This window comes from Buceros rhinoceros, unplaced genomic scaffold (genome assembly GCF_000710305.1).
Source record: "Buceros rhinoceros silvestris isolate BGI_N320 unplaced genomic scaffold, ASM71030v1 scaffold2832, whole genome shotgun sequence".
Lineage (NCBI taxonomy): Eukaryota > Metazoa > Chordata > Aves > Bucerotiformes > Bucerotidae > Buceros > Buceros rhinoceros.
Window position 1 is genome coordinate 4,840 of NW_010400460.1, and position 10,817 is coordinate 15,656.

Here is a 10,817-nt window from a genome sequence, read left to right on the forward strand (position 1 = left end):
AAGCTGCAATGCAACTGTCTCTCTGTGGTACTTGAAGATATCTGTGTGCTGCTTTGATCTTCTAGATGCCTGCAGTGCAAAAAAGGTTCATGCTGAAGTCTGATATTGGGAAAGAACCTTGGGCAGAAGATGAGACTCCAGGTGCCCCCTTTTTTGGCAGTAGAATGGAGAAGCTCATGATCCAGACACTAATGGTGGACCTCATGCACGTGAGAGTTTTAGTGACATCTTTTGGCTTTGCGGTTGCAGCTTAGAGATATGCTGGGTATGAACAACCAGGGTGCCGACCCCTCACTGAACTCCTCTTTGTGTATTCTTCGTGGCTCTAAGCATGAGATGTAGCAGGCATTTCTGGCAGCAGTAACGAGCATCACAGAGCACCATTCCTGTTCTCGTGCCTCACATGAACCTCAGCAGGCGTGTAGTCCAGGGTGATGCCATGTATTGCACTTATTTCACCAGTTCTTACTTTTAGGAGTCCGGTATTTGTTCTCTAATTTCTGGCTCCTATTCATGTTGCAGTTCTTAACATTACACTGAGGCTGACTGCTCACCTATCTGTCCCTTCGTTTGCAAAACATTCTTCTCTTGCCTTTGTTTCTAAATCCTTAACATATACGTGTGGAGTTGCTCTACCTGTGAAGTTCTTGGGCACAATACGAACCTGATTGTTTTTCTTGGTTTTGGGGCAATTATGGAAATGCTAAGAGCTGGATGTGCAGCTCAGCAGCACCAGTTTGTCCCTTTTCTGTGGCTGTCTTGACAGGTGATGACCCTGCGCACAGTGGCTCTGCTGGCAGTGGTGTGGCAGTGTGCAAGTGTCCTGGCAGTGTCAACATGTCTTCAGAGGCTCTGGACAGCTGACTGTAGTCTCCTACAGTCTCTGCTTTCAGACACTATGGTATCAAAATAAGAAGACAACTCGTGTTGGTGACACAGCCTCTGTGATGGTTGCAGCACTCTTTGCTTTTTACCACATTTCCCCCCCACCCTTTTTTTTTCCGTTTTTTGGTGTCCAAGGTATTAGGTCTAGGGTTTTTTTGCAGTATCACCTAGGAATGGAGACTCAGTTGTATATTGGTGATCTCACTTTCAGCTCTGTTGGTCAACCAGTCTTTCCAGAGACCCTTTATCTGTTGTTTAACAGTAAGGAGTTGGCAGAGGTCCAAAGCAAAAAAAAAACCCTCCCTGCTTTTATCGGGTTGATTTCCTTCCTAAATACATAACCTTGCTATTTCTTCAAGTAGCAAAAATCCAGGTAGTCTCACAGTGTGATACTGGGATAGTTACTGTGGGGAAAAAGATTTTGAGTCCTGTGTTTCCATTTCTACCATTGCTATGGTCATTCTTGCTATGGGTCAGTCTTAGTCTTTTCCATAGCAAGCTCTCTCCTCCATAACCCAGCTGTTTTTCTTGGATCCCTTTCTTCTGCAGAAGAGTTTGCTGCTAGAAATCCGTGCCCACTTCTATACAGAAAGTGCTGTCAGATTAACTGCAGCTTTCTTCAAACTGCAGATATTGTCTTGATATTATCACTTGTGCAAGTCGTGACTGTACACTGTGTCTTACGTGGTTCAGGGTCTTGTGGAGAGACAGTAAAGTGAACTGAATTTGTTGAGGCATATGTAGACCTGAAGTCTCTGTCCTGTTGTAGTTGACTCCTGATTTCCCTGGTGCTTCTTTTTATTTTTTCCTTCTCTCTGTAGCATTAGGCATCATCTTAAGCTTTAAGATTCACCATTTAGTCTGGCATCCTTGTTTATGTTGTGGCAGCTGTTGTGGGTTTAAGATAGAAGCTGTGAAGCTTTCAGCTCTTTCCTCTTAAAGCTCTTGCATGTAGGAGCAGTTTTTGGAGGCAGAAAAGTGGGCTGCTGAAATTGCTGATGCTCAGTGAATACATACGAATACAGGAGGCAGTTTTCTGCCTGGCAGGATGTGCTTAGCTGATGGATTCCCAGCTGATTGCTGCAACTGCCGTAAAGCTCAGTGCACGCATGTTCCTTCTCTGTCTTCCTGCAGTACTCTTCCCAATGGGAGCTGCGGAGGGGACATCAGATAGAATAGCCAGGCTTTTCAGCAACACCGATCAGCTCACTCTAGATAGGGAAAATGTGCTAACTGCAGCAGAAATGTACTGGTGGGGACCTGGGCTGTGACACCTGCAGAGCTGAGAGGAGTGCAGCAGGATAAACTGGGAGCTGGGCACTCTAGCTTCCAAGGAACTTGGTAGAAAAGCATTTTTTCTTCCTATTCCAGTCTGGTCTTCACCCTGCTAAAGGCAAACGATGGTGTCTCCCCTCCTCTCTGCAGGAACCTCCAAGTCCATTTTCTGCCTGGATAGACACTCGGTGCCCTTTACTGAATGTGTGGGAGTAGGAAGAGTGCTTATACAGCAGCCTCAGCCCGCCTGACCTTGGTGACAGTTGCCGTAGAGCATTTTTCCTCTCTGGAGGGCTGGACACCAAGTATAGACCTGCCAGCTCTGGGGAGAGCTAGAAATAAGTCTTTATAGGGATGAATTGTCGCTTCAGAGGCGTAAGTCAGCTCCCACCCAGTGTTTGTTGGTTTTCTCTGCTGTGCAAGAGGTAGCAGCATTTAAGTGATTCTTCTGCAGTCATCTTTTTTGTTTTCTTTTTGATACTTGGAAGTGAGCAACCTGTGTGATGTTCTTAGGTTTTGCACCCTGTGTTGAGCCTGAACAATCCCGCGTCCATCCTTGAACACTGGTACCTGGTAGAACTGTGCTTCTAGGATGTCATCGTAGGGGAGAAAGACCAGGGTTGTCTGAGGTGTTTGCATAGCAGGTGAGAGAAGAGGAGCCTGTGCTGGTATGTCTTGAGGATCTGAGGATGTAGTTACAGGGTAGGATGAGGATGTTTTGATTATTTTCCCTTCTCAGTTGAAATCTTTACTGGTCTGAAAAACAAATTGACCACGGGGACTGTGAAATGCTTGAAGCTTTTATGTTGTAAGGGCTGAAGATAGGATGTTGTTGTAGTAGAGGCACTGATGGTTTAACACGCAGCTCAGTGAGGAGCAGCTGAGGAGCAGTTTGTGCATGGTAGAATTAATGAAGCTGATTTTCTATGGATCTGGGTCTTGTCTGACTGTTATCTAGCAAGGTGCAAGCTCTGGTGGCTTTTTGTCATTATTTGTACCGTGTTCCTCTTCCCAGTGCATTTATATTGTAGTTGTGAAGATGGCAGCACAGAGGGACAGCTGAAGAGGCACTTGTGCTGCACAGCTCTTTGAGCCTGTGGGCAGAGCTCTAGTTTTACTGTATGCTTGTTAGGAGGCTGCTGCTGGGGATCTCCTTGTGTCTGAAGCACTGCTCTAGAGTACTCCCACTTGCTGATTTCCCTGTTTCTGAGTGTGGGGCTGCGTTTCCTTATGAGCTGAAACCAGTGACAGGACCATTTATCCCTTTAGCAGTTGTTACTTTAGCTTCTGAGGAAGCAGGTAAGTGCCTGCTGAGCCTTCCTGGGATGCTGTCTGGACACATTTCAGAACAGGACAGTGGTACTTTGCCGGATGTGGCAGCAGTAATTCCTCCGGGCTGCCAGCCTTTTCCTCCAGAGAGCTAGGAATCCTTGCGCATCTCCTGGGTTGTCCTCACCTGCAAGAAGCCTGCCTTAGGCGGGGCTTCCCTTGTTGCTTTAGCACTCAGTCACTCCCCCAGATGTGTTATAAAGGTAGGAAAAAGAGTAATCAGGGCAATTGTGAACCAGAATGCTTAGCTGCCAGTTCTTGGACAATCAGTTTGGAAGACAGCATATGAGTGACAGCCAGCTCTCAAAAGACCTATTCTTTTCTTTGAAAGAGTAGTCTGTGCCCTCTATTTTGATCTTAGTGAGATTTTTTTCATGCGATTCCTATCATATGGTGTTCTCTAAAGCAAACTGGGAAATGTCACACTCCAGATGAGACTTGTCAGTGTAAAACGCCCAGGGTAACTGCATATGGAGCATGGTGGATACCCAAAAGCGATATATGGCTTGGGGTTGGTGCTGATGGTGGACTGTGAAGCAAATGTGAAGTCAGCATCGTGACTTTGGGTTAGGCGGGGGGAGGACTCAGCTCTTGCTCAAAGGTATGAACAGGAACCCAGTCTTCAAGAGACATGAAGTGTTTCTGTCTGGCTGAGGTTCAGTAAGGTCTCTGCTGCACGTCGAGAGTTTGCTGCCCTTCCTGAGGGGTGAATGTGCGTCACTGGGACAGAAATCAGAGAGGAGAGCTCAGGCCTATGAAACAACTAACTCAAGGAGTTTCTGGAAGGGTGATGTTAAAGAGGTGGAAATGGGTGGGTAGAATGAGATGTGTGTACTTACAGCAACTGCCCCAACACTGCTCACCATCTTTGCTCGCAGTGCTTCCGTGAGGAAGAAACTGGACCCCTCTGTTGCTCATGGCCCACTCCCAGGCAGGGATAGTGGTAGCTGACCCGGGGGATTGCTCTGAGCTCACCTGGGCAGAGTGCTTAGCTGGGTGAAGAGGAGCCCTTCCAAGAAGACCATCTTTGTACCTGGGGCAGCATTTCTGCTAGCTCGGTAAACCAGGCACAAGGCTGTTGCCGAGCAAAGAGCTCAAAACATGCAAGAGGTGGGTCCCGCAGGAGGTGAAGACAAATCTGTTGGCAGCTTTTTCCCCACCTCCTGCTGCGTAGTGCCTGGGCAGTTTGCCAGCTTCCTGCCGGCAGGGTGCTGGGTGCTCAGGTTGCAGTGCCTCTTGCCTGCTCTGGGCAGTAAGGAGGTTCTTCTGGGCAGGTGCTGCCTGTGCAGGGCATTGCTGCTGGCTGCCTTCGGCCCCGCAGGAGTCCGGCCTTGGAGGGACTGACAGCGAGGTGTGCGGTGGCTTTCCTGCCGCTGCTGGGGTGGTCCAGCTTGGGGGAGCCTGGGAGAGGGTTGGGTGAGTGAGTCAAGGAGCAGTCGGGGTACTGTCAACCTGCTATAGGAGGTTCTGTCTGCTGCTTGTGTCTCTTGCCCACTGGCCTGCTGCGTTTCCCTAGCACGTGGATTTTCTCTGCAGGGATCTTGCAGCCGTGCTAACATTGCGGGTTGTAGCACTTGGTGTTCCTGTGCAGAGGCAGTAGCTTGGTATGCTCCTGTTGTGTATCTGGGGTAACGGGACAGGGAAGGAGTACAGAGTCTTTGTGCCATCCTGAGGAATCCTGGGGCTGGCAGCAGGGCGAATGAAGCTGGAAAAGCTGTTACTGTTTCAAGCTGACACCTGCACAAAGGTTACACTAGTGTAGCCGTAGCAGTTGGCATATGTGAGCTTTTCCACACAGGCATGATTCTGTTCATCTTGGTGGTGTTATGTCCGTTACTGCCACACTGGCTGTTCTCTGCCAGGGCTGGGATTGTCAGGGTGTACTTTTCTCGTCAGGGGATTTCTCGTTTGACCCAGTAAGGCTGCTGATCCCTCTCTGTCTGAGAGGTGCTCTTCCAGGAGATTTTTGCATTGAGGAAGCAGAAGCTTTGAGCTGGCATCCCTCTACTTTCTATTCCCTTCCTTCTGCAGTCAGAGGAGTGGTGAGCTCTGACAGCCTCCTTGCATCAGTGGTCTGGGCTAGTGTAACCTGTGTAAGCATTGCAACCTCAGCTGCCAAGTACATGTCTTTTCTCTTAAATGGAAGCTAAATCAGCTTTCGTTGATGCTGAGAGTGGGTGGGTGGTGGAGGTCAGCACTGATTCCAGCCTTTTTGTTTCCTGTCTGTGTGTGCCACCTGCACTGATTTCCAGCACTCCCTGCCACAAAAGCAGAGACACGTGCCCTGACAGCTGCCGGAGAGAGGGGAAGGGAAAGGGAAAGGGCAGACAGGTGGTTGAGTGCTGTTTCTGGCTTCTTGAAGGAGGCTGTAACACTTGTGTCTGGTTGTGGCTTTCTGAAACAAAACAGAGGCACTCAGGTTTTCTCTCTCTGTAGGGCTGCAGGAGCAGGACTATGTCCACCATGGTGTATCCAAGGGAGGAGAAAATGGACAAGCTGAGCCAAGAGGAGATAATTTCCAACACCAAGCTGGTGATGCAAGGGCTGGAGGCACTCAAGAATGAACACAACTCCATCCTGCACAGCTTGCTGGAAACCATCAAGTGCCTCAAGAAAGATGAAGAAGCCAATCTCGTGCATGAGAAATCCAACCTGCTCCGCAAATCAGTGGAGATGATTGAACTGGGGCTCGGAGAAGCTCAGGTGAGAGTTGTGGGTGACTCCCTAGGTGTTACCTAGGACTGACAGGGAAAGGCAGGTGTGTGACCATTCCCCATAAGCTACAGAGGCAGCAAGGGACTGAGTGTAGAAGGCTAGTGTGACCCTGAGGGTGGGCCCTAAGGATGCATGTGAGGGAGATACAAGATTGCGGTAGTTTACTGACTGAGACTCTTGATGGTGACTCTTGAAGGTGATGATGGCACTGTCCAACCATCTGAATGCTGTGGAGTCAGAGAAGCAGAAGCTGCGTGCTCAGGTGCGGAGACTGTGCCAGGAGAACCAGTGGCTGCGCGACGAGCTTGCCAACACCCAGCAGAAGCTGCAACGCAGTGAACAAACCGTGGCTCAACTGGAGGAGGAGAAGAAACACCTTGAATTCATGAACCAGCTGAAGAAGTATGATGAGGATGTTTCACCTTCGGTATGCCCTAGTCCTGTCAAGTAGCCACCTTTGGGGCTGAGGGAGGTTGGACTAGCAGGCTTGTCTAGGTGTGACAGTGTTGTCCTGGATTTTTCCCCTTCCCAGCTACCATGCACGGTAATGCCTGTAACTAAAGGGAGTCTGCAAGTGGCAGAGTCTCTGGAAGAACATAGAGTAGTATGCCAGGATGTGCTGGGGAAATTTGGCTTTATTAGTTTTGTTGTGATGGGGGGAGTATGGTGGCAGAGACAACAGGGGAAGTTCAGGATGTTGGTGGACTGCAGCAGGGAGGAGTTTGGCAGGTGACTCAGCCCAGGCTGGTGCTGTCTCCTCTGAGAACCTCTGGAATTGTGATTCATATCCTCTCAGGAGGAGAAGGAGGGCGACTCTGCCAAGGACTCCCTGGATGATCTGTTTCCTAACGAGGAGGAGGAGCATGGTCCTGGATGTAAGTGCTTGTTCGCGTGCGGTCGCTGGTTGTCTCTGTTCAAGCCTACTGTGCCAGCTGTACCCTCGTTTATTTCTCTGTGCCTGCAGTGCCCCACCAGCACAGCAGCGCAGTGGCAGCTGCCCAGCAAGGAGGCTACGAGATTCCTGCGCGCTTGCGCACTCTCCACAACCTTGTCATCCAGTATGCCTCACAGGGACGCTACGAGGTGGCTGTGCCGCTCTGCAAGCAGGCACTGGAGGACCTGGAGAAGACATCAGGCCATGATCACCCTGATGTGGCCACCATGCTCAACATCCTGGCACTAGTGTACAGGTGAGCATGGTGGGGAGGACAGAACTGGATTAGGAGAGCTTTCTGCCTCTCCTGTTTACAAGGACAGTACATTCTAGTGACAGAGCAGCTCCCTCGGCTTCCACTGGTTTGCCTTTCAAAAAGGTTCTGGCACAGATGAGGTATTTGGACTGCCAGACTCCCTGATGTGACCAGGGACTGGCTAAGGTAGGGAGGAATGGAGGAATGAAACGGCTGTGGGGGCTGGATCTGTGTGGAAAGAGGACTGTTGTTTGCAGTTCTGCTTGCTATGGGCTGTGGTGTCCAAATCCTAATAACTGCTTGACTTTGCACTGCAGGGATCAGAATAAATACAAAGAGGCAGCACACCTCTTGAATGATGCTCTGTCCATCCGTGAGAAGACTCTAGGCAAAGACCACCCAGCCGTGAGTGTCTCCCTTCTCTTTCAGTCACTTCCCTTGTCCTGTGGGTGCTGCTGGGACTTGGAACAGTGCCCTTACGGTGTGTCTGCAGCCAGACTACCAAGTACGGCAGTGTGCTCTGTGATACGAGGGGTGCTTTTCGCATGGTGTGGGACTGTGTTACTGCTTCAGTGTGCCCTGCTCTCTTGTTCAGTATGGCCTGTCAGGAGTTGGCTGCTTCTGGGTCCTGCAATGTAAGCAGGGTGGCCTTCTGCCTCTCTGCCTCCTTCTCTTCAGAAGCAGCTGTACTGCAGGCGTGAAGAAAATGGGACAGTCACTGTTACTGCTGCTGGCACCTTGTGTTTGGTCCCACTGGATTCTTTGTTTCATGGAGAAGCTTATGTCTCTGCAGGTGGCGGCAACTTTGAACAATCTGGCTGTTCTTTATGGCAAGAGAGGGAAGTACAAGGAAGCAGAGCCACTGTGTAAGCGAGCCCTGGAGATCCGTGAGAAGGTACTGGTCTCCCATGCTCTCCTTCCTTCCAGCTCTCCCTGAAGGTCTGCTGATTCTGCCAGCACCACCTTTCCTGTCTCTCCAGTGTTTAGAGAGGCCTGCCAGGTGGCAGCTGGAGTTTCTCCTCTTTACCTCCCTAGTCCTTGGCTTCTGCCTGGCATAGGCATGTCCTGAAGGGACTATTGTGTTTACTACCTCCAAGAGTTCATTGCAGTCTTTAAATGCTGACTTTCTGTGGCTTCTCTTCTTTTGTTTATCCAGGTCCTAGGCAAAGACCATCCTGACGTGGCCAAGCAGCTGAACAATCTAGCCCTGCTGTGCCAGAACCAGGGCAAGTATGATGAGGTGGAATACTATTACTGCCGGGCCCTGGAGATCTATGAGAGCTGCCTGGGTCCTGATGACCCCAACGTGGCGAAGACCAAGAACAATCTGGTGAGGCGCTGGGTAGAGGCCCTGTGGGGATGGGGAGTGGTGCCATGGGAAAGGTGAGCATTGACTGGTGCTTGGAAGACTCAGAGAGCTGCAGGAGGGGTGCAGGACTGATCTGCGTTGCCCAGTGGGCTGGAGCTGTTTTTCTTGGTTGCAGGCCTCCTGTTACCTGAAGCAAGGCAAATACAAAGATGCAGAGGTGCTGTACAAGGACATCCTTACCCGTGCTCATGTGAAGGAGTTTGGCTCCGTGGATGGTTTGTACAGTAGAAGCTCTTGGGGCTGGGGAAGTGTGAGCAGTTTGGTCTGCTGGCTCTCAGCCTGAGCTTGGCTGGTTTTGGTATCTCCCTGGCAGAGGGATGGGATGCCTTGCAGGGTCCGTGCTTTGGCCAGCCCTTGAGACACTGCCACTCTAGTGTGTTATGCTGGTCTTGGAGACCTCTGACTGTCAGTCTTTACTGGATTGGGAATAGTTCTGGCTAAAAGGGGGAGTAATAAATGGCACAATCATTCCCAGGCGTAGACTGAGATTTCTCCTGTACACCTGGCGCAGGTATTCCCCCATGGGAGAATACCTTGCAATGTCCATCGCTTTTCTTGGGGTTTTGGCCCAGGGGGATGTGGAAGCCTTGTCACTTCCCTCTGGTGAGCTGCTGGCCCCGGGGACAGAGTGCTGAGCTGTGCAGGAGGCAGAGCCCCAGTGGAAGTGGCAGAGCAGCAGTGTGCTGGTGAGCGGAGCTGTCTTGCATTCTTCCCCACACAGATGAACACAAGCCTATTTGGATGCACGCGGAGGAGAGAGAGGAGATGAGCAAGGTGAGTGTTAGCTACAGGTGCTGCCTGTTGATAGCAGCAAGAACCTGGGGAAGGTAAGGAGATCCAGGGGTTTTGATCCTCTTACGGCAGCCAGAGCCTCCTTCCGGCACTCTGAAGAGCTGCCGTGGCCACTGAAGATGGCCAGGAGGGGTCTGGAGATGGGGAGAAAACATGGCTTCTCCTTGGGGCAGCGGGAGAGGAAAGCCTATTGGAGAGATTGATGCTTTTCCTGGGGCATAGTGTTGTTCAGCCTCAGCCATGGCTGCATGTGCTCTTTTTGCTTTAGTGATCCCTCTCGGGCATGCAGATGATGGAAGATGGTGGATGCAGACGGTTGTGCTGCAGGGCGTTGGCACTCTGTTTCAAAGAACTTCTAGTATCCAGAGCTCCATCTGCTTCTGAAGCAGGCCTAAGGCTGCCTGGGGAAAATGGAGATCAAGAAGAAACTGTTGCTGCCACCTTGATTAGGAAATGGAGGCAAATCTCAAGAAAAGGATCTCTGTGCAGGGCAGGCCCTAGCTGGTCTATGGCTTAGCTGGCTTCTGAAAGAGGATAGACATGGGTTCTGCTTACCTTGGACTAGGCTGAGAGGCAAAGAAGCTGTTGCTTCTGTTGCCCAGACCCTGATCTGTGTTCAGCTGATAAATGCAGCAGAGTCCTGTCTCTGCTTTTCCCAAGCCTAAGACCTCACCTGCATTTGGCGGGTGGGTTAAGCAGCGGAATGAAGGGCTCTGATCTAGTCTTCTAGCTGCAGTAGGAGCAGACGCTGTTTCTCAATTTTTCCTTTGCCCTCGGAGCGGGCCCCATCCCTGTGTGGGCTCAGACAGCAAGCTAGTAGGCTTGGCTTAATGACTTATGACTTACCAGTCCCATCTTGTGAGGCCTATGAGCAGGACGCTAGCAGCTGTCTCCCACCAGCATGCAGCTCTATCTTGCGCTGCTTCAGCTGCTCCCTATGAAGGCTCTGCTGCAAAGAAATTATGCTTGTTGTGGCACCATCCTATGCAGGAGAAATCAAAGCTGGAGCAGAGACCAGGCTTCTCTTGCCTCCTCTGGGACTGAGACACTTGTGATGGTATCCAAGGAGAATTAAGAGGTCAAAAGTAGATAGTTGTAGTGTGGAGCTATGCTCCACGTAACGTGAGCTTTGCTACGGGGCAAGGAAACAGGCTCAGGAACCTAGCAGTTGAAGCAAAATTCATTTTCAGAACCTGGGGCAAGGGCTGAGCATATTTAACTGCCCCTGGGGCTTCTGTCTCCAAGCCAGCAGTGATCAACCA

At 50.6% G+C, this 10,817-nt stretch overlaps 1 protein-coding gene across 1 annotated transcript; it reads left to right on the top strand.

Moving 5' to 3' along the window:
- Positions 1-5,929: 5,929 nt before the first annotated feature.
- Positions 5,930-9,537, top strand: LOC104489660 (kinesin light chain 1-like; the record flags this gene model as incomplete). The annotated part of the gene is made up of 9 exons (XM_010131849.1): positions 5,930-6,192; positions 6,401-6,631; positions 7,001-7,079; positions 7,169-7,394; positions 7,712-7,799; positions 8,188-8,289; positions 8,551-8,724; positions 8,879-8,978; positions 9,485-9,537. Coding segments are annotated over exons 1-9 (1,302 nt in total), but the record flags the coding sequence as incomplete, so codon positions are not given.
- Positions 9,538-10,817: the final 1,280 nt, after the last annotated feature.